The sequence below is a fragment of the Oncorhynchus kisutch genome, linkage group LG16, assembly GCF_002021735.2.
Source record: "Oncorhynchus kisutch isolate 150728-3 linkage group LG16, Okis_V2, whole genome shotgun sequence".
NCBI classification, from domain to species: Eukaryota; Metazoa; Chordata; class Actinopteri; order Salmoniformes; family Salmonidae; genus Oncorhynchus; species Oncorhynchus kisutch.
Window position 1 is genome coordinate 19,594,628 of NC_034189.2, and position 24,244 is coordinate 19,618,871.

The following is a 24,244-nucleotide window of genomic DNA, read 5'->3' on the forward strand; positions in this document are numbered from 1 at the left end:
TTGTGGCTGTGGCTGGGGTTGGATAGGGCAGTTCATATGCTGTATAGTGCCCTAAACATCTGCTTTTGGAGTAAGTCATTGAGGGACTGTTGTAGGTAGGTTGTAGGTGGTACTGTACTGTATAGAACAGGGTATATTGTAGGTATGTTGTAGGTGGTACTGTACTGTATAGAACAGGGTATGTTGTAGGTAGGTTGTAGGTGGTACTGTACTGTATAGAACAGGGTATATTGTAGGTAGGTTGTAGGTGGTACTGTACTGTATAGAACAGGGTATGTTGTAGGTAGGTTGTAGGTGGTACTGTACTGTATAGAACAGGGTATATTGTAGGTAGGTTGTAGGTGGTACTGTACTGTATAGAACAGGGTAGGTTGTAGGTAGGTTGTAGGTGGTACTATACTGTATAGAACAGGGTATATTGTAGGTAGGTTGTAAGTGGTACTGTACTGTATAGAACAGGGAAGGGTGGTAGTTGGTGGTACTGTAGGTTGTCATGGTGACGACCTTCATACTTTGTAGTAGATGTTGGCTGGGCTCTGGGGGGGCATCTCCTGGACGATATAGACGGGGTGGCCATAGTCCCCGCTCACCTTCTCGTAGTGAGGGCAGTACGCCGAGTCCGAAGTCCGCAGGGGGATGATGATGTCACTGGGTTCCGAGCCGTTGTTATTCCCGCTCCCGTGGCCTCCCCCGTGCCCACCGCCGTGCCTCTTGGGGCTGGTGAGGGAGGACAGCGACAGGGGTGGGTGGTGGGACTCCGAGTGCTTGGCGTGTCGCCGCCGGTAACACACCACGCAGATCACCGCGGTGACCAGGAGGAGAAAGGCGGAGCCTCCTGCGGCGCCGGCGATGACAGCCACGTTGGAGGGGGGAAGGGGTCCGTTCTCACCACCCGTGCCTCCCGAACCACCGCCGTCACCGCTAGGAATCCTGGGATGAGTGGTGTTACCAGCACCACCTGTAAAATGACACAATAAATGTTTACTTTAAAAGGATACTTTGTGATTTTGTCAATGAGGCCCTTTATCTACTTCCCCAGAGTCAGATGAACTCCTGGATACCCTTTTTGTCTGTGTGCAGTTTGAAGGAAGCAGATAATTGCCCTCATTGCCAAAATCCCAAAATATCTCTTTCAATTTCACTAACCTTTTACATTTCATATGTTCAGTGTTGGTTGTAGGGATAAATATTTTCCCGAAATAGGCCAAGTTTCAATACTGGATTCATTCATATTTATCCAACGAAATACTGCATAAATTTGAAGTGGCCATTTAAAGCACTGAAAACCAAGTCACTATGCCAGGGTTCTCCCCAAACAAGAGGGGTGCTGTGCCACCATGTGAAGATCGCAGAGCAAATGAAACTGATATTTAGTCAAGATAGTTACTCTATCTTTGATCACCAATGACATTGTTGTGAATTGCGAAACAGGTCATTCATAAATTCCGAGCATTCTCATGTTCCTCAACTAATTCAGCGCATTTCAAGCAGTAGGCTATCTCAACACAGAGTGTACTCCGAGTAGGCTACAGTGTTGTCGAATCATACAAAGTTTGTAACGCCAGTCAAACAAAAGTCAAATGACCAAAGTGGCGAAGCTTGCTAGATCACTTCCTTCAACGATTGACAGAACAACTCATTTATTTGGCAAAATCTAGTTGATGATTATACAGACAGCAGATCAGCTCATGAATAATGACAGATGGTGACTTGCCTAGCTAAATAAAAAAACACCAGCCTACTGTGTGTTGATCATACATTCTCTACTGGAAGCTCTCATAAGGGCAGAGAAGCGGGAAAATGTTATAGCGGAGAGACGTGTTATGATAATGCAACCTATGAATTACAGAATAAAGTTAGGAATTTTCATGCGAGACAGTAGTCAGGATTTGGGTTTTCGGTGGGATTGGGACTGGATCAGAAAATTGCCTAGGCTCTAGAACAGGAGAAGATAGAATTTTCCCTCATGCCTTTCTGAATTGTTAACAGACAGCCTATCTAGTGAATTGTGCACAGGTCTATCAAACTCTCTGAAGAGTCACAATGACAGCTCAAAGAGGCACGCGTTATTTAATAGACTATTCTGTAAAGGTTTCCTGTAGGGTTTATTGACTGCATTCGGGAGTGTCAATTATACATGAAGTATATACGCAAGGATAAAGACTTCTATGTGACAACCTGTTTGGATAATGTGCTATTTCATTTTTTGCTAATTTACTGCTGTGTTATTGCGACATCCCGGTTACACATGCTAATCCCTAGTTGGGGGTAACGTGTTTCAAAACGAATGCAGTACAGTAATTAAATTACTTTTGTGAATAACGACAAGAAAGTCCAACGTTCTAATATTATGTTCTATAAACTCTTTATGTGCTAAAACTCAGGTGGTGGAACCAAGGTTTTGGCAACGTGCCTTTTCAGAGTGTAACCTCTTACATGTTAATACTACGCGCCAATAAACAGTCTACACCACAGCAAGGTGACTAACAGTCTCCCTTCAGTTATAGTGGCACGAACACGAAAGGCTACACCAGGAGGAATGCAGCAAAAATGCAGCCAATGTGACCGTGACCATATGTGGTCTGTCTATCCACATGAATAAGTGGATGGCATTGGATATAAGAGTGTTTGGAATGTTCCTCTGTGCCTGTGGAGAGGCCTACTGAGAGGCTGGCTCTGGCTTGAGGCCACAGCAACCTACAGTGTGTGGATCAAGGTAGCGCTACATCCCTTAAGCCTAACAACGCTGTTTACGTAGCATTAGCGCTATCCACATGAAGGAGCCCAAATGGTTGGGTGGTTTATGCGGTGTCCCATATGGCACCCAATTCCCTATCTAGTGCACTACTTCTGACCAGCGCCCATAGGGCGTTGTGCAGGACTCTGGTCAACAGTAGTGCACTATATAGGGAATAGGGTGCCATTTGGGAAGTTATCTGGGTCTCTATAGCTTGAGACCACACGGTGAAGCTGCCTGGTTGGAACCTGGTCCCAACCGCACGGTCCGACCGCATGTACGGTTACGGCCCAGCAGGTGTCTGGTGGGTTTGGGACCCCCTGTGAGGAGTGGTCGTGTTGCCCGTGCGAACGTTGGTGCTGGTAGCGTTTAGGTTGGTAATGCGAAGCGCGGCAGTGGGATTGGGTTATCATTATTCTTGGCACATTCCCCACTCATTTTCTCTCTCCTCCCTCTCTTCTCTCATCTCGTCTTCCCCTCACTCTGTGGCTCTCCCTCTCTCTGGGTCATTGTGGACATAATAACATCCCCCCCCTCGGCTCGCCCTTTCATCACCCCCTATTGCGAGCTCCCCTACCGCGTACACAGGACTAACTGACTGACTGACAGAGAGGCAAAACGCTAATACTAGTCGCCAATTCCACTCTCCCCCTCTCGCTTTCTTCCCTCCCTTCCCCTCTCGTTCCCTCCATCCCTCCATTACCCAAACATCTCTCTCCATTACCTCCTACTCCTTTCACCAGCTCTCTCTATTATCCTCATATTCCCTCGTTCTCCCTCCCCCTCCCTCCCTCCCCACTCTCTGTCTCTTTCCTATTCAACAGTACAACCATCTAGTGTCCCTCCCTCTCGCTTCTCTTCCCTTTTCAGTGTTGATCCTCTTTCTCTTTCAACAGCTAAAGCCATCTTCTTCCCTTCTCACTCCCCTTTTCTGTCTTCTGTGCTTTCTCCATTACTCTCATCAGTTCTCTCATTTACACTTCACACTAGAGAAATGGCCTGCGTGGCAGCATCCCAAATGGCATCCTATTCCCTACATAGTGCACTACCTTTGATTAAAGCCCTATGGGCCCTGGTCAAAAGTAGTGCACTGTATAGGGACTAGGGTTTAGTTTGGGACACAGAATATGTGTCTGGGACAGAACAACCCAGCACACAAAGAACAGGTCAACAAGCTCCCTGCCATGAGGCAACATCCCGCTCCTCTCCTCTCCTATCCTTTCATCTTCCTCTTCTCTCCTCACGCATCAGCTACCCTCCACACCTCTCCTCTCCTGTCCTCTTTCCCCTCCTCTATCTCCCTCTCCTCTCTCTCTCTGCTCAGATTTATAATTTTCCTCTCCTCTCTTCTCTCCGCGGACCAACAGAAACCAGGCCGCCCAAACTAACGACCATAATAACTCTTTCAAATTGCGCCCCCGGTCTCCCCCCTACTCCCCCCTCTCCGGGTAGCTATTAGTGCTGTCGTTCCTCGCCTGCGCCACTTAGCTCTGAGGGAAGGAGAGGAAAGGAGCGGATGGACAGAGAGAGGGATGAGAGCGATGGAGGGATGGAATTAATAGAGACCCCACAGATGTTGCTGGCTCGTATCCTCCATCTGTCGTTTTTTTACCGTCCCTCATTCTCTGTCGCTTCCTTCCTCTCTCTACTCACTCGCTTTTTTTTGTCTTTTTGGTTGAAGTTTGTCCTCATGACAGTGTAAGTGTGTAAGCTCTTCCACACCCCTCTTACCTGTATTTCTGGTGTTGGTGCGGCCCGCGCTTTGGTCTGGTTTGGCAGGTTTCGGGGGCAGTCCATAGGGGTCTAGCAGAAAAAAACAGGGGTATACCCCGGTCAAGATAACACAACCTCAAAACAGGTACACCAATAATAAGATCTCTGTGGTGCTAATGCAACGCCTCTGGGGCCCATTAAATGAAACTAAATATTGATCGTCCTCCAACGTCATTTTCCAAAAGAGCTATCCAACGAGATTAAAATAGGATACTTAAAGAGTTTCCATTTGTAAAATGACCACAATGAATATAAAACTGTAATAAAAGCCCATCATCTCCAATTACCACACCATCCCATCTGTCAGACAGGGAACAGCTCCACTGAAGTGCTAGGCTGCGTCCCTATGGGCTCTGGTCAACAGTAGTGCACTATAAAGGGAATAGGGTGCCATTTAGGACACTTAATATCCTCTAGCCATGGCTATGACAGAGTCCCATATAGATTTACTGAGGGGGACATAATAAACGTCCCTATTGTGCTGAGTACACAGAGACTGCACAATGTAGAGACACACACGCAGACACACAGTCTATGTGCAGAGCTATAATTCTACACTAACTGACATTTACGGAGGTTCATACACAGTGGCAGGTATTATTGGTCAACGGGCCCTCTGATGAAAGACAGCCAATCAGAACTTGGCATGAGGGGAGTTTGGATCAATATGACTGCTGGGGCTGCTGAGGGTGGACTCTAGTGTGTGTGTAGGAAAGACGAGAGAGAGAGAGAAAGAGAGACTGTGTGTATGTTTCTCAGAAAGTGTACGTTTCTAAAACTGTGTAGGTGTGTGTGTGTGTGTGTGTGTGTGTGTGTGTGTGTGTGTGTGTGTGTGTGTGTGTGTGTGTGTGTGTGTGTGTGTGTGTGTGTGTGTGTGTCAGAGCAGAGCTGAGCAGTGCTCCATCTCATCAGGGATCTCTATGCGGTGGCACAGTGTTTGTTAAGACGACGAACAGAGCAGACATGACCTTTCAGACACACAACATATAACACAGAGAGAAGAGGAAGAGAAGGAGAGAGGACGAGAGAGAGGAGAGAGCGGGGGAGAGAGAGGGAGTGAGAGAGAGAGGGAGAAAGAGAGGAGAGAGAGAAGGAGAGATGGGGTGAGGAGGAGAGAAAGGAGTGGCGAGAGAGAAAGAGAGAGAGAGAGAGTGGGCAAGGAGGATGGCGTGGGGTGGGGGGAGAGGGAGTTATTGAGGGAGAGAGTGGGGGGTGAAAGGAGCAAAGAAGATGGGTGGGGAGGGAGGGAGGGAGGGAGGGAGGGAGGGAGGGAGGGAGGGAGGGAGGGAGGGAGGGAGGGAGGGAGGGAGGGAGGGAGGGAGGGAGGGAGGGAGGGAGGGAGGGCTTGAGTGAAAGAAATGAAGAAAAAGGGAGGAGGTGAAACGGAGAGCAAGGGGAAAACAAGAAAGGTGAAAGAGAGTCAATGATGCCGGTTTTCATTGAACCAGCAATGAAAGAAAGAGAGAGCGAGCGAGAGAAATAAATAAAGTAGATATAGAGGGAGTGCTATGCATCTCCTCTGGGTGGGCTGTGTGTGGAGAATGATGGAGAGATAGAGACAGCAGCAGCACTTCCCTCTCAGGATAAGAGCTTCCACAATACGCACAACAACACACAGAGCAGATAACACTGTTGGGGAAATGTGTGGGAGAGAGGAGGGAGTGGATCATATTATGAGGAGTGTGTGTGTGTGTGTGTGTGTGTGTGTGTGTGTGTGTGTGTGTGTGTGTGTGTGTGTGTGTGTGTGTGTGTGTGTGTGTGTGTGTGTGTGTGTGTGTGGACGGGTGTACGTATGCTTGTGGGGTGGGGTAGAGGAACGAGGGATGAATGGGTGGGGTGTTCAATGAGAATGCCTATGTGGGTAAAAATGTATTATTTTGTGTGTATTAGTGCTGAGCGATTAACCGAAATGTGGGTTATTTATCAGTTTTTAAACTAATTGAAGTTGGTTCAATTATTTGAGTTCCATTTAGTTTTTCTGTGAGCTCAATATGGACATTGCACAGATCCAGCCTGAATTGTTCGATGTAGTAGGGAGTTGTAGTTTCCAACAGGCCAATATTCTACATAGTTTACCACATAAATGTGGTAATTAACTACAATGACCACAATCCATTGCACATCTACTTGTCCGGTCTGTGTTTTTTGTACGCCTGCTACAGAAGAGTCAGAATACACGATTGTGAGAGCAGCTGTTGCTTCGTGAGGCATCTCTACCTGAAAATACATGATCTAAATATGATAGTTGGTACTCAGCAGTCATAAAAGTATGCCTTCTTTACTTTGAAGAACTACAAAATAGTGATTTAGTCAGAAAACATAGGAAGCAGCTCTATAGAGATGAGACAATGACTTGGAATGAAATAATAAAGTCATCAATAAAACAAATGTAATATACTCAACAACTGAAGTATTTTATTAAAGTAAAGTAAAGTGAATAAATGATGGTTAGTAAGTGATAAGCAGTAATGGACAGTCACTACCATCATGGGACATTCATTCACTGTTTTATTCTGTGCTGTTACAGCCTTCAACCCAAATAATCTAAACCGTGAGAATTGTTGAATAATCGAACCGACACAGAACTGACCTAGTGTGTGTATCTGTGTGTAAAATTCTACTGACCGCTGTATTTATTTGTGTGTTTACAACCAAGTATGATAATGTGTATCGAAGAGAAAGTATGACTTTGGCCTCTCTCCGTCACCCAAGGGCAACCGCAGCAGGAGAGTCATTAGCAGGGCCAATAGAGACCCTTTCCTCGCCACGGTACATATACAGAGCCAGGAGCTGCACCAGTGGTGTTGATACCCAGAAAGAGCAGCCTACTCCCTACCCTGGGAGCAGCCAGGTCACCAGTGGTGTTGAGACCCAGAAAGAGCAGCCTACTCCCTACCCTGGGAGCAGCCAGGTCACCAGTGGTGTTGATACCCAGAAAGAGCAGCCTACTCCCTACCCTGGGAGCAGCCAGGTCACCAGTGGTGTTGATACCCAGAAAGAGCAGCCTACTCCCTACCCTGGGAGCAGCCAGGTCACCAGTGGTGTTGATACCCAGAAAGAGCAGCCTACTCCCTACCCTGGGAGCAGCCAGGTCAGTATTCGATGTCCATCCAGGTCTGGGGACGTCGGGAGATGACATGGACACCGGCAACTAGGAGCAGTAGCGAGCGCTGTAACCTTCAAGTTGGTTTTACTCATCTGCCTCTGATTCTGAAGGTTGCAGGTTCGAATCCAGTGCTAGAAAGTTATTTTTGAGATGTTTGTTTGAAAAGTATCCTGAGCTTTAACCCTAACCTTAACCGTTCGGCGTGAATGCCTGCACTTAACCTTAAACACTTTTGAGAAACATCATTCTGACGTGAGACTGTGAGAACTAGTTGGTGTGAGCGGGCATAGGGAGCCAGTATCGGAGAGAATAGTGGTGTTCAGAGTGTTAGTGAGTGAAGTCAACAGGCCTCATTAGAGCTGTGTGATCCTGGATGCTCCTCTCCTCCAGCTCTCTGCCTCGAATCAACACTAATACTCTCTGAGGAGAATATAGTAGTCTGTGTTTTTCACTGCGTGTGTGTGTCAGTACTCACTCTGTCCCACTTTAAGGACCACTTTCATGCCCTGCGTGGCACACACTCCTCCCCTCATACTCTCCAGACCCTGGCGCGTCCCATCTGACGTGGCTGGAGGGGGAAGAACATAGAACACATTAGGAGGAGTGTCACACACACACACACACACACGCACATGCACACACACAAACAAATGCATGTACACACGCAGTTATGCACACACATACAATAAGTCCAATCTTCCTTTCACAATGCCTCCCATTCATACAGCCAAACCATTCTACCCAACCAAAACATGAGTGACATTTGCAGGCGTAGTGATTAAACTCACACAGAAGCCGTGACATGTCACAGTCCTACAAGATGGGAGGCTTTTAATAGGTGCTAAGGTCTCGGCCCAGAGGATCTCATTTAACAGCCTACTGACTGAGCTCTGTGGACTCAGTCACTAATACAAACTAATTAACTTCAATAAACTGCCCTGATATAGAAGTATACTATGTAGACTGGACCAACACACTGGAGGACAGAGAGATGGGCTTGTAGCTCCAGACTAAATGATGATGATGATATTATTATTATGACGAAGGGACGATAATCAAAGTTTATGATTCGATGATATAAAATGGAGAAATGGACATCTGCAATAAGTAATGGAACAGTACAGCAGTGTGGTCATTTAGCAGATGATTTTATCCAATGCAATTTACTTGTGTTAAGTAAACATTTTGGTATTTGAACCCACAACCCTGGTGTTGCAATCACCATGCTTTTATCCAAGTTTACCAAAAGAACCACCAAACAGGCTCTGCTTGTTAGAGAACTGTTCAGGCCGGGAGAGGGGTGGGTAAGAGAGGTGAGAAGATGGGGGAGTGCAGGTGGGGAGAACAGAGAGGATACATAATGGCACAAATTGGTACAGACTAATGTAATCCATAGGCTGAGTCTAAAATAATTTATTGAGAGAAGAGAGGGGCGAGGCATGAAGAGAAAGGATGAGAGCAAATTTAATTTTTTTATGTTTTAATTATTATTATTATTACTTAAAAAATATATATATATTGTCACATACAAGTGTTTAGCAGATGTTATTGTGGGAGTAGCGAAATGCCTGTGCATACCCTTCCCTTCTCTTTCTCTCCTCTCTCTTTCTACCTCTCGCCTCCCTCTCTTTTGGTTCAAGCCTCAAGGGCAGACCTTTGCTTTCCTCCCTCAAAAATACATCCCCTCCCTCCATGTTTGTCTCTCTTTGGCTTGAGGCTACAGACTAAGGTGTTGGACGGAGAGGAGATAAGGGAGCAAGGGAGAGCCAGAGAGAGGTGTGAAAGAAGAGAGCCTAACTCATCACACCTCTCCATCCCTCCATCTCTCCTGCCAGCCTGTGAGCGTTGGGAAGTGTAAAAGGAGGAGAGAGAGAGAGAGAGAGAGAGAGAGAGAGAGAGAGAGAGAGAGAGAGAGAGAGAGAGAGAGAGAGATCAGCAGAGGGCAAGGACATCAAGATGGAGGGATGGAGAGAAGAGCGAAGAGAACGGTGGAGAGATGCTTGAGACGATGAGGGGGAGAAAGGAGAGACCGGCTGAATGGGAGGAGAGGAGAAACACAATGGAGGGGAGAGAAAGGGGCACAGATGGAGGTACAAAAAAAGGACCGAAAGGCTGGAAAAGGATTGAGGGGAAGAGAAGAAGGGAAATGATCGCTTTGGGGAGTTTAACGAAGAAGACACTGAGATCATAAGAGCAAGGGAACGCAGAGAGAGGGAGGAGAGAGACACTGATCGTTTATGACAAGCTGTTGCTGACATGACTGAGGCAGTAGACTATGAGAAGTGATAGACATAGCGTGAGAGAGAGGAAGAGAGAGGGAGGTGAAAAGAGACGACTTTAAGCCGTGGTCACTTATGGTAATGGCTCAAAAGAACACAAAGAAAAGAGAAATATAAAAGAGAGGGATTATGAAAGTAGCAGTAGCATGCTCTTTAGTCTTAACCACATCACTTTGGAACACAGGAAAAGAGAGAGAACGAGAAATAGCAGGAGAAGAAAAGAAGGAATGTGACGATGCGGTTTGGGGGTGGAGCAGTGGACACAGAGTAACTTGGGATGAGCTGAGAGAGGAGAGAGAACAGCAATGGAATGGAAAGATAGGGAGGGAGGGAGGGAGGGAGGGAGGGAGGGAGGGAGGGAGGGAGGGAGGGAGGGAGGGAGGGAGGGAGGGAGGGAGGGAGGGAGGGAGGGAGGGAGGGAGGGAAAGAGGGAGGGAAAGAGGGAGGGAAAGAGGGAGGGAAAGAGGGAGAGAGGGAGGGAAAGAAGGAGGGAGCGACGGATGAGTAATTGAGACAATGATCAGCAGTGATGGGGATTTGTAGAGCACTCGAGGACGCCACCCTCTTCCTCCGACGAAAAATAGAAGGGAGGGAAAGACGACCAAGTTGAAAAACTGAATTAATGAAATAATACCACAGTCAACCTCAATCAGCCGGCACAGTCTGTGCCAGAGTAGAGCTTTAGACAAGTGTGTATCGTGGGTGTATGTGTGTGTGTGTGTGTAGCCTGTCTGCCTGTGTGTCTGCTTCTGTATGTGTGTCCAAGTCTTTCTCCGACCAGACCAGTTCCAGATATAGTATAACAGGTAAATGGCACCCTACTCCATCTATAATGCACAACTATTGATGCAGCCATTACGTCTGAATACTGTCTGATGCAGTCTGAATACAGTCTGATACAGTCTGAATACAATCTAATACAGTCTGATACAGTCTGAATACAGTCTGAATACTGTCTCATACAGTCTGATACAGTTTGAATACTGCCTGATACAGTCTGATACAGTCTAATACAGTCTAATACAGTCTGATACAGTCTAATACAGTCTGATACAGTCTGAATACTGTCTCATACAGTCTGATACAGTCTGAATACAGTCTGATACAGTCTGAATACTGTCTAATACTGTCTAATACAGTCTGAATACTGTCTAATACAGTCTGATACAGTCTGAATACAGTCTGATACAGTCTAATACAGTCTGTATACAATCCAATACAGTCTGATACAGTCTGATACAGTCTGAATACAGTCTGATACAGTCTGAATACTGTCTCATACAGTCTGATACAGTTTGAATACAGTCTGATACAGTCTGATACAGTCTGATACAGTTTGAATACTGTCTAATACAGTCTAATACAGTCTAATACAGTCTGATACAGTTTGAATACAGTCTGATGCAGTTTGAATACTGTCTGATACAGTCTGAATACAATCTAATACAGTCTGATACAGTCTGAATACAGTCTGATGCAGTTTGAATACTGGCTGATACAGTCTGAATACAGTCTGATACAGTCTGAATACAGTCTGATACAGTCTGAATACTGTCTCATACAGTCTGATACAGTTTGAATACTGTCTGATACAGTCTGATACAGTCTAATACAGTCTAATACAGTATAATACAGTCTGATACAGTCTGAATACTGTCTCATACAGTCTGATACAGTTTGAATACAGTCTGATACAGTCTGATACAGTCTGAATACAGTCTGATACAGTCTGAATACTGTCTAATACTGTCTAATACAGTCTGAATACTGTCTAATACAGTCTGATACAGTCTGAATACAGTCTGATACAGTCTAATACAGTCTGTATACAATCTAATACAGTCTGAATACAGTCTAATAGTCTAATACAGTTTGAATACAGTCTGAATACAGTCTAATAGTCTAATACAGTTTGAATACAGTCTGAATACAGTCTGAATACAGTCTGAATACAGTCTGAATACAGTCTAATAGTCTAATACAGTTTGAATACAGTCTGAATACAGTCTAATAGTCTAATACAGTGTAATACAGTCTGAATACAGTCTGAATACAGTCTAATAGTCTAATACAGTTTGAATACAGTCTGAATACAGTCTAATAGTCTAATACAGTGTAATACAGTCTGAATACAGTTTGAATACAGTCTAATAGTCTAATACAGTGTAATACAGTCTGAATACAGTCTGAATACAGTCTAATAGTATAATACAGTGTAATACAGTCTGAATACAGTCTAATAGTCTAATACAGTGTAATACAGTCTGAATACAGTTGGAATACAGTCTAATAGTCTAATACAGTGTAATACAGTCTGAATACAGTCTAATAGTCTAATACAGTGTAATACAGTCTGAATACAGTCTGAATACAGTATAATAGTCTAATACAGTGTAATACAGTCTGAATACAGTCTGAATACAGTCTAATAGTCTAATACAGTGTAATACAGTCTGAATACAGTCGGAATACAGTCTAATAGTCTAATACAGTGTAATACAGTCTGAATACAGTCGGAATACAGTCTGAATACAGTCTAATAGTCTAATACAGTGTAATACAGTCTGAATACAGTCTAATAGTCTAATACTGTCTGAATACAGTCTGAATACAGTCTGAATACAGTCTAATAGTCTAATACAGTCTGAATACAGTCTGAATACAGTCTAATACAGTCTGAATACAGTCGGAATACAGTCTGAATACAGTCTAATAGTCTAATACAGTGTAATACAGTCTGAATACAGTCTAATAGTCTAATACTGTCTGAATACAGTCTGAATACAGTCTAATAGTCTAATACAGTCTGAATACAGTCTAATAGTCTAATACAGTCTGAATACAGTCTGAATACAGTTTAATAGTCGAATGCAGTCTGCATATGGCGCTGGAACCCAGTTGGAGAAGCATCAAATTAAATAAAATTGTATTGGTCGCATACACATATTTAGCAGATGTTATTGCGGGTGTAGTGAAATGCTTTTCCTACCTCCAACAGTGCAGTAAAATCTAACAATTCACAACAAAACATACAAATCTACAAGTAAAAGAATGGAATATATAAATATTAGGAGGAGCAATGTCGGAATGGCATTGACTAAAATACAGTAGAATACAGTATATACACATTGCAAATTGTCAGAGAGCACACAGATTAAAGTAAAAGATCATCAGAAGGCCGAGGCACAGAGCAAAAGAGCAGATTAAAGGACAAAAAGTAGAAACAAACAAGCAAGGCGAGGGTACAAAGAGAAGGGATCTGAGCCAAAACGAGCGTGCTGCCTGCGTGTGGATGGTTGTGTGTGTACCTCTCCCACGCTCGCCGCTGGTGTTTGTGACGGCGTATGTGTGACGCGCCGTTGTTGTCTGGAGTAATGAACGTGATAGGACACACACACATACACACACATGACAATGTGAGTGGGTGTATGGTTCCTGAGACACACATTAAGTAAGGAGCGATGGTGTGTGTGTGTGTGTGTGTGTGTGACAGGCTTCAATCTGTATAAGTAAACGTGAATCCATTGGTATCTCTTAGTTCCAGGTGTTCTGTCTCCGGAGTATGTTATAACAAAGCTTGTCTCATACACATGCCGAGAAAGGCGCGCACGCGTGCGTGTGTGTGTGTGTGTGTGTGTATTCACACATGTTGTCCTAAGAATAATGAATTCAACAAAACTACATTACTATACAGTAGGTGATTGCTGGACCTACTGTATATTTTTTCTGTCAAAATAAAAAATGTACAGTCGGTTCCTGTACTTATTTGTAGGCCTCCTGCTCCACTGGGTTACGGTTTATCTACATGTCAGACAAATGATGAAGCTTTAACTACTATCTCCCCCTTCCTCGACACACACACACACACACACACACACACACACACACACACACACCTGAGAAAGACTTATGTTAGGGATGCATATTGTCTCTTCTCAACTCTTTAAAATCTAGGATCATACTTCATATTTCCTGTAACTCTAGAACCCTTTATAACTCACACGGAACACTTTTAGAACCTCTGTGTGACGCATTAACGAAGGTATCACAACCCTTTCCCTGACAGCTGACTTCAACGCACTAAGCTGTGTAGACAAAGAGAAAGGCCTTCTCGTGTACGGCATGTGTTTTCACCCTGGAAAAGCATTCTTTTGATCCATAACCCAAGATCTAGCTGTGACACTCTTTCTCTGCATGCATTCTGCCAAGCTGGAAATATAGAAATACACAAGGAAGATTAGTTCCAACATGGCATGAGGATTTCCTAAGCTGTTTTCGATGGAGAAAATTGAGAAACCTCATTTTTCCATTGTAGCAAACACTGGAAGGTTGTTTACGGGGTTGCAGTACCACAGTGTGTGTGTGTGTGTGTGTGTTGGTTCTTCTGTCCTTGTGGAAACAAGGAAAATTCTCCCTCATGGGGACTTGGGATCTCCCACGTCCCCATGAGGACAAGGGCTATTTTAGCCTTGGTTAGGTTTAGGGTTAAGGTTAGGTTTAGGGTTAAGGAAAATATCATTTTGATTGGAAATTCATTTTAGGTCCCCACGAGAATAAAATAACTAAATGTGTGTGTGCGTGTACGTGTATTCATAACAGGACATAGTATGCAGAGTAATGGTGACAGGTTAAAGATCACATGCTGGACACACACACACACACACACACACACTGAGACACACACACACGCGCATATACATTTGCACTCACACACCACATACAGACACAGTGGAGACTTACCATAGCCTATCTCCACTATTACTAACCAAACAGACAGAAACACACACACAGACATGGACACACACACAGACATGGACACACACACAGACATGGACACACACACAGACATGGACACACACACAGACATGGACACACACACAGACATGGACACACACACAGACATGGACACACACACAGACAGAAACACACACACAGACATGGACACACACACAGACAGAAACACACACACAGACATGGACACACACACAGACATGGACACACACACAGACATGGACACACACACAGACATGGACACACACACAGACATGGACACACACACAGACATGGACACACACACAGACATGGACACACACACAGACATGGACACACACACACAGACATGGACACACACACAGACATGGACACACACACAGACATGGACACACACACAGACATGGACACACACACAGACATGGACACACACACAGACAGAAACACACACACAGACATGGACACACACACAGACATGGACACACACACAGACATGGACACACACACAGACATGGACACACACACAGACAGAAACACACACACAGACATGGACACACACACAGACATGGACACACACACAGACAGAAACACACACACAGACATGGACACACACACAGACATGGACACACACACAGACATGGACACACACACAGACATGGACACACACACAGACATGGACACACACACACTCCTTTGTGTCAGGGGGAATGATCTCGGTATCTCTGCTTGCCTTGCGTGTGGTTGATCTCCCCTCTGTGCTCAATGACATTCTAATTCTCAGCAGTTATTCACTTTTCATCTATCGGACAGAATTACCTTCACCCCCCCAACACTCTCACCTCTCCCTCTTTTCTCCCTGTGTCTCCCCCCTCCCTCTCTACATGTCTCTGTCCTGGGGGGTGGGATGTGTGGAATCCCATCCTATTAACCTTAAACATTGACATGCACACACACACACACACACACCGAGCATCTAGACCTCAGGGCCACAGGGTCCTCCCAGTGAGGAGGGCTTGTCACTGTCAGGTCGCTCAAGAGCCACTTCAAAATTCGACGTCCGTCCAGGTAAGCAGGACATCGGCAGATGACTTAAAAGCCGGCCACTAAGGACAACCAGGAGAGCTACTACCATTAAGTAGGCCGCAAACAACGGTGGCCGCGTGTTCAATCTCAATGCTAGGCACCTGTTTCGTCTTCTTGTTGTTTTAACCCTATCCCAAACCTTAACCTGTACCAATTCAGGATGAATAACTAAACGTAACCTTCCAGATGGGATGTTTAGCGACAAACATCAGGTTCCGCAGTGAGACTGTGAGAGCTTGTTGGATGTCAGGGACACACCTGATCTTCGCCACACACACACACACACACATACACACACTTAGGCACATACACACACACACACACACACACTTAGGCACATACACACACACACGTGCACAAAAAAGAGACATGATAGTAATCAATGTAATCAAGGTAGTAAATCATTATTATTTTCATACACAATTTATTTTGGGGCTTAGCTGTGGTCAATTTGCAGTGTACAAATTATTATAATTATGTTCTGGCCCCCTGACCATCCACTCTGATAAAAATCATCTGGTGGCTGAATCTAGTTGCCTACCCCTGCTCTACAGTACGGTGATGTGTTTCTCATCCATTAGGCTGACTGACAGTGTGGGGAGATAGAAAGGAAATTGTAATGCTAATACTAATTATAGTTACGCCAGATGGTGTGACTATCGTATGCTTTGGTTGAAGCTCCCTACCATCATACACTGAGTGTACAAAACTTGAAGAACACCTGTTCATTCCATGACATGCTGACCAGATGAATCCAGGTGAAAGCTATCATCCCTTATGTCACTTGTTAAATCCACTTCAATCAGCGTAGATGAAGGGGAGGAGACAGGTACCCCTTTCCTGCAGTCGAATGACCAAAGCGTCCTCTAGTGGGTGGATGGGTGGAATGTTATTCATATTTTTCAGAATTTAAATGTAAAAAATACAGTGTTTCTATGTCAAACCGTTTTGTTATATTTCAGTCTTCTGCGATGTGTATAAAGTGCAATATTGGGATGAAAACTCAAAATGTAATACATTTAGCTCAAATTCTAGACGTCGGATTAAAACCAGGTTACAGCCTCCATAAGGTGACCATTGGACTAAGATCCATCTTGACTGAATAAGTTTGAAGGTACAGTTTTGACTAAATTCCCAATTTACCTCACTCACGTACACATTTATGCCCAATAAAAACCAACAATGTGCTTTCTTTTTGTAGCATTTCTGCAATGCTAACATCTTTTCAGTTGAATCTCAGAGTTCTAAATCTGGGTGCAACTCGGATGCTATCCAATAGTAGCAGCTAGCTAGTAGAAGGCTAGCAGCTGTAGATAGCTAGCTTACACCAGTAGGATGAGAAGCAAAAGGAAGGTAGCTAGCTAGCTAGGTATATTTAGCTATGGAAGGTTTTCATTTGGCTGAAGTCTGTGTAAACTGCTGACCTGGACACTCAGAAGATCCAGAGACAATTCTACACTTTTACTTATTCATTCATTCAGTACGCTGTCAATGCAATTTTCTTCAGGTCATTATACTCCAAATTTGTGCCAACTGATCAACTACCTTTTCAATGTGTTCCTGAAAACCGTCGCCATCCACAAGTGAAAAGTATTACACAGTATTACACACGCAGGTAAAACAACAGCACCATCATGATCATTGCTTGCTTGTGCGACCTGTTAGCTACAGTATGTGATAACATGTAACTGTTTTCAACACATCAACTGTTTTAGACAACAACAACAACAACATTTTGGAGCCAACGCATGATGTCATCACCACATTGCCCATTTAAATAGCGTGTCAAGTTGACGTATCTATAAACTGGGTTTGTAGTGTAACGGTTAGCATCAGTGCCCTGGGATTCAAAGGTCCTGGTTTCGCCTACCAGAGAGGATAGAATGACCATTCTCTTTCGTGTGTACTTTTTGACACCTCCCTCAGGCTGCCTACACATTGTTGGAAGTACAATAGACCAACATAGCTACTGTAGTAGGTCAAAGCTGTGTGCTGGAAAGCCTTGGTAGAGCAGGGGTGAAGTAGGCATTGTGGTGCTCAAGTGAATTTCCTTTCTTTTTCGGTTTCAGACCAATGCCTACATCTCACTTAAAACAGTGTTTTTTGTTTTTAATCATCTATTGTAACCCTGCATCCAAACAGACTGCTCTTATACAGAAAATTCAGAGTTCAGCATGCCAATTCTTTATTGTGTTTGACAATGCAGTGGCAATTGGAAAGGTTCTGTGGATAATGTGTTGGATGTTGTTCAATGACTGGCTGAATGAGCCAGGTGCGTGTGTGTGCATTCTGCGTTGAACTACAGTTTGTGTCTGTGTGTGCATACCTGTGTGTGTGCGCGTGTGGGTCAGTGTGCATGCATGAGTGTGTATCTGATATGTGTGTGTGTGTGTGTGTGTGTGTGTGTGTGTGTGTGTGTGTGTGTGTGTGTGTGTGTGTGTGTGTGTGTGTGTGTGTGTGTGTGTGTGTGTGTGTGTGTGTGTGTGTGTGTGTGTGTGTGTGTATGTGTGTGTGTGTGTGTGTGTGTGTGTGTGTGTGTGTGTGTGTGTGTGTGTGTGTGTGTGTGTGTGAGAGTGTGTGTGTGGGTGTGTGTGTGGGTGTGTGTGATATGTAATACAGGTTGCTGCATAGGTTATTCATCTCTGACCTCTAAACAATAATACTTTTAGACAATCCTGTCGCTACATCAACAAACAATCTAACCAACAGACCTAACATGTAAACCTGCTTACTGTCATCAGAGTCATAGGACAGGGAGAGAGAGAGAGAGAGAGAGAGAGAGAGATAGAGAGAGAGAGAGAGAGAGAGAGAGAGAGAGAGAGAGAGACAGAGAAAGAGACAGAGAAAGAGAGAGAGACAGAGAAAGAGAGAGGCAGACAGGCCGACAGAGGGAGAAAGGAGAAAACAGGTCTATAGATAGCTGCCCCAGAGGACTATGAGCCAATGTGAGCATTAAGAGCAGAAAGGATTGAGGAGCGGCGAAAGAACACTTGCGTAACATTGAGGGAATGTCGCCGGTAAAGCAGCAGTGATGTAGGACAGCGAAGAGAGATGCTACAGTCTGAACTGGGTCAGAGTCCTCATCTGAGGGCATCGGGTGCATTGGAGAGAGAGGGTGTGTTGTGTGTTTTCTATAGATGAAATATTTCATACTGACAGTGGATTTGAATAGACAGGGCCCTTCAATGTCCTTCATGCCCATAACACTTCAATAGCTTTGGGAGAGTATAGAAATAGATTGAATAGAGGAGCATAAGGTTCATGGTCTCATCAGCTTGGTACTTGGTACTGAACATTCTAGGCAGGAAGTACACTATATAAATAAAAGTATGTGGACAACCCTTAAAATAGTGAATTTGGCTGTTTCAGCCACACCTGTTGCTGACAGGAATATGAAATTGTTTACACAGCCATGCAATCTCCATAGACAAACATTGGCAGTAAAATAGCCTTACTGAAGAGCTCAGTCACTTTCAACGTGGCACCATCATAAGATGCCACCTTTCCAACAAGTCAGTTCGTCAAATTTCTGCACTGCTAGAGCTGCCCCAGTCAACTGTAAGTGCTGTTATTGTGAAGTGGAAACGTCTGGAGCAACAACGGCTCAGCCGGGAAGTGGTAGGCCACACAATTTAATTTTTACCTTTATTTTACTAGGCAAGTCAGTTAAGAACAAATTCTTATTTTCAATGACGGCCTAGGAACAGTGGGTTAACTGCCTGTTCAGGGGCAGAATGACAGATTTGTACCTTGTCAGCTCGGGGATTCGAACTTGCAACCTTTCGGTTACTAGTCCAAAGCTCTAACCACTAGGCTACCCTGACGCCCCAAGCTCACAGAACGGGACCGCCGAGTGCTGAAGTGCGTAGCGCCAAAAATCGTCTCACTTCCAAGTTCCAAACTGCCTATGGAAGCCACGTCAGCACAATAACTGCTTGTTAGGAACTTAATGAAATGGGTTTCCATGGCCGAGCAGCTGCACACAAGACTAAGATCACCATGCGCAATGCCAAGCGACGGACGAATCTGGGTTTGGGAGATGCCACGAGAACGCTACCTGCCCCAATGCATAGTGCCAACTGTAAAGTTTGGTGGAGGAGGGATAATGGTCTGGGGCTGTTTTTCATGGTTAACACTACAGCATACAACGACGTTCTATACGATTCTGTGCTTCCAACTTTATGGCAACAGTTTGAGGAAGGCCCTTTCCTGTTACAGCATAACAGTGCTCACGTGCAAAAAGCGAGGTCCATACATAAATGGTTTGTGGAGATCGGTGTGGAAGAACTTGACTGGTCTGCACAGAGCCCTGCCCTCAACCCCATTGAACACCTTTGGGATGAATTGGAACACAGACTGCGAGCCAGGCCTAATCATCCAACATCAGTGCCCAACCTCACTAATGGTCTTGTGGCTGAACGGAAGCAAGTCCCCGCAGCAATGTTCCAACATCTAGAGGAAAGCTTTCTCAGAAGAGTGGAGGCTGTTATAGCAGCAAAGGGAAGTCCATATTAATGCCCATGATCTTGGAATGAGATGTTCAACGAGCAGGTGTCCACATACTTTTGGTCATGTAGTGTATGTAAAGTCGAGATGAGTAACATGTTGGTGTAACACTATACCCTTCAGTGTCTAGCTGCCAATAGAATGACTGTCCATAGCAACTGTGGGTATTTGTAGATAATCTCTTGGAGTCTTGAAGGGGATGGTTGAGTGCTGGTGTGCTGTATGGTGCTTGTATGGTGTGTGTGTGTATGTGTTTTAGAGTGTGTCTGGGAGTATGTGAGTGTTTGAGAATGAGAGTGTGTCTGTGTGTGTGGCCGGTCTCCGTTATAGAATAAAGGCCTGAAGAAATGGGTCAATGCCGGCCTCTCTCCTCCCTCCGTCTCCTCCCTCAATCTCTCTATCCTCTGCTCTTTGCTCATGCAGCCGTAAATCAGAGTAAAAAAAAAAACCTGTCTGTATCCTCATGTCTCTCCCAGATATAGACTAAAACACCTCTGCCTGTCCACTCCCCTGGCAGCACAGGATTCAACGAGCCGCCCGTCTCTCTCTCTCTCTCTACTGTGTCGTGTCTTAAAGCTCCCATTAGCTCAGAGTTCTTCCTGTCCCCTTTTTAGGCCTACCCTTCAGGCTACCACACACACTTACGCAGTCGCTAGCTCAGACACACACTTTTGTAGAGGCACACTCACACACAGACACTGACACACTAACATATTCTGACAACTCTAACAACGGCATTCTCACATGAACACTTGAAAATACGTTTTGAGTCTGAATTTAAGTAGTAGTAAAAGGAAAATAACACTCTCTTTTTCAATCTTCGTCTCCATCTTTCTCTCGCTTCCCCATCTCTCTGTCTCTCTCTCCCTTCTCTCTCAGTCTGTCTTTCTCTTCCCCTTCTCTCTGTCTCTCTCTCGTCCCCTTCTCTCTCAGTCACTCTCTCGTCCCCTTCTCTCTCAGTCTCTCTCTCTTCCCCTTCTCTCTCAGTCTCTCTCTCCCTTCTCTCTGTCTCTCTCTCTTCCCCTTTGCTCTCAGTCTGTCTTTCTCTTCCCCGTCTCTCTGTCTCTCTCTCGTCCCCTTCTCTCTCAGTCTCTCTCTTCCCCTTCTCTCTCAGTCTCTCTCTCTTCCCCTTCTCTCTCAATCTCTCTCTCTTCCCCTTCTCTCTCAGTCTCTCTCTCTCTTCCCCTTCTCTCTCAGTCTCTCTCTCTCTTCCCCTTCTCTCTCAGTCTCTCTCTCTTCCTCTTCTCTCTCGTCCCCTTCTCTCAGTCTCTCTCTCTTCCCCTTCTCTCTCAGTCTCTCTCTTCCCCTTCTCTCTCTCTCTCTTCCCCTTCTCTCTCGGTCTCTCTCTCTCAGTCTCTCTCTCTTCCCCTTCTCTCTCGGTCTCTCTCTCTTCCCCTTCTCTCTCTCTCTCTTCCCCTTCTCTCTCGGTCTCTCTCTCTCAGTCTCTCTCTCTTCCCCTTCTCTCTCTTCCCCTTCTCTCTCAGTCTCTCTCTCTTCCCCTTCTATCTCAGTCTCTCTCTCTTCCCCTTCTCTCTCAGTCTCTCTCTCATCCCCTTCTCTCTCGGTCTCTCTCTCTTCCCCTTCTCTCTCGGTCTCTCTCTCTTCCCCTTCTCTCTCGGTCTCTCCCTCTTCCCCTTCTCTCTCAGTCTCTCTTTCTCTTCCCCTTCTCAGTCCGTCTCTCTGTCGTCCCCTTCTCTCTCACCCACTTCTCTCTCGGTCTCTCTCTCGTCCCCTTCTCTCTCAGTCTCTCTCTTCCCCTTCTCTCTGTCTTTCTCTCGTCACCTTCTCTCTCTGTCTCTTTCTCGTCCCCTTCTCTCTCAGTCTCTCTCTCGGTCTCTCTCTCGTCCCCTTCTCTCTCAGTCTCTCTCTCATCCCCTTCTCTCTCTCTCTCTCTCTAGCTCAGTCTCTCTCTCTTCCCCCTTCTCTCTCTCTGTCTCTCTCTCGTCCCCTTCTCTCTCAGTCTCTCTCTCTCTCTCTCTCTCTCGATCTCTCTACCTCTGTCTTTGATTCTCTTTGACAACAAAATGGCACCCTATTCCCTATATAGTGCACTATGGGCCCTGGTCAAAAGCAGTGCACTATAGGGAATATTGTGCCATTGGAGAGACAGCCTTTGTATACCCAGTTCCAGCTTTCTTTGGGACTATCTTCGTTCCTCTAAGGCAGATCCACACTGACATTGTCTCTGTCTGATTATGATGTGTGCAATTACATTCTGCTAGAAATAAACTATGTGTGTGTGTGTGTGTGTGTGTGTGTGTGTGTGTGTGTGTGTGTGTGTGTGTGTGTGCATGCGTGCGTGTGTGTGTGTGTCAGTGTGTGTGGTCTCTGTGTGTTCAAACAGAATAAATAACTATTTCTGTTGTGTTCAGCTGGACAGCTCAGTAGGACGTCACAGTCAAATCGGAGACAGCCATATCAAAACATCAAAACACTCCTCCACGACGTCAGAGCAACACTGAGAGAACGTTGCTACCATGCTAGTGGTTGATATGGAGGAGTGTGGCTGATGCACTATGCTATACGCCAACTGTTTTTTTGGTTTCTTTCACAAACACACTTTAAGCTTCTTTACACTAGACACCTTATTGTGAGATGAGAAGAGAAGGGAGGGAGGAGGGGAGGGAAGGAGGAAGAGGGAGGGAGGTGACAGGAGGAAGTGGGAGGTAGGGAGGGAGGATGGGGAGAGGAGGAGAGGAAGGGAAGGAGGAAGACGGAGGGAGGGAGGGAGGTGACAGGAGGAAGAGGGAGGGAGGAGGATGGGGAGTGGAGGAGAGGAAGGGAAGGAGGAAGAGGGAGGGAGGTGACAGGAGGAAGTGATAGGGAGGGAGGGAGGGAGGATGGGGAGTAGGAGAGGAAGGGAAGGAGGAAGAGGGAGGGAGGTGACAGTAGGAAGAGTGAGTGGGGGAGGGAGGTGACAGGAGGTAGAGGGAGGGAGGGAGGGAGGAGGGAGGGAGGGAGGGAGGGAGGGAGGGAGGGAGGGAGGGAGGGAGGGAGGGAGGTACCAGTAGGAAGAGTGAGTGGGGGAGGGAGGTGACAGGAGGTGGAGGGAGGGAGGGAGGGAGGGAGGGAGGGAGGGAGGGAGGGAGGGAGGGAGGGAGGGAGGGAGGGAGGGAGGGAGGGAGGGAGGGAGGGAGGGAGGGAGGGAGGGAGGGAGGGAGGGAGATAGAATGGGGAGAGGAGGGAGGGAGGATGGGGAGAGGAGGAAGAGGGAGGATGGGAGTAGAGTAAGAGGAAGGGGAAGGAGGGAGGTAGGAAGATGACAGGAGGGAGGGAGGATGGGGAGTAGAGTAAGAGGAAGCGAAGGAGGGAGGTAGGAAGGGGAGAGGAGGAAGAGGGAGGGAGGGAGAGAGGGAGATAGATAGAATGGGGAGAGGAGGGAGGGAGGATGGGGAGAGGAGGAAGAGGGAGGATGGGGAGAGGAGGAAGAGGGAGGGGGGTAGGATGGGGAGAAGAGGAAGAGGGAGGGGGGTAGGATGGGGAGAGGAGGAAGAGGGAGGGGGGTAGGATGGGGAGAAGAGGAAGAAGGGAGTGCAAAAACTTTTGGGGGACGAAAGTCTAAAAGATGAGGGAGGGAAGGAGGGGGAGAGGGAGAGAAGGAGCGATAAGGGAAGGAGGGCTGGAGAGAAGGAGGGATGGAGAGGGAGAGAAGGAGCGATAAGGGAAGGAGGGATGCAAAAAGAGGGAAGTGGGTCAACGGTCTGATGGGAGAAACGAGAGAATGAGAAAACATTCGGTGACACAGAGAGAAAGAGGGAGCAATGGAAGAGAGGAGGAGGGGGGAAACTAAATGAAGAAAAGGGATGCGGAGGGCAGACGAAGAGTGTGTGAGAGAGAGAGTAGAAAAAAGGCCGTAGGAGGGATGGGATCTTTTAGAGGAACTCTTAAAAGGCGTTTATTTCTGGATCACATTAATGCCAAATGTCACAGACACACAACTTTACTGTAGAGGAGTAGACTGCTAGAGCAGACGCACACACACACCACACA

General features: G+C 45.9%; 1 protein-coding gene across 2 annotated transcripts in view; it reads right to left on the minus strand.

The window, feature by feature from the left end:
• LOC109884108 (ephrin-B2) overlaps positions 1-24,244 on the minus strand; it is a 29,563-nt gene that overhangs the window by 4,868 nt on the left and 451 nt on the right. Inside the window, exons 2-4 of one of the 2 annotated variants that reach the window (XM_031791950.1) lie at positions 8,092-8,184; positions 4,469-4,540; positions 1-958 (exon numbers count right to left, since the gene is read on the minus strand). The exon at positions 1-958 is cut by the window's left edge and continues 4,868 nt beyond it. In XM_031791950.1, the coding sequence (XP_031647810.1) occupies positions 507-958; positions 4,469-4,540; positions 8,092-8,149 (582 nt within the window). In that variant the 5' untranslated portion in view covers positions 8,150-8,184 and the 3' untranslated portion in view covers positions 1-506. Of the gene's footprint in view, positions 959-4,468; positions 4,541-8,091; positions 8,868-24,244 lie in introns of those variants that run through there. The other variant, XM_020476113.2, reaches the window with a different exon arrangement.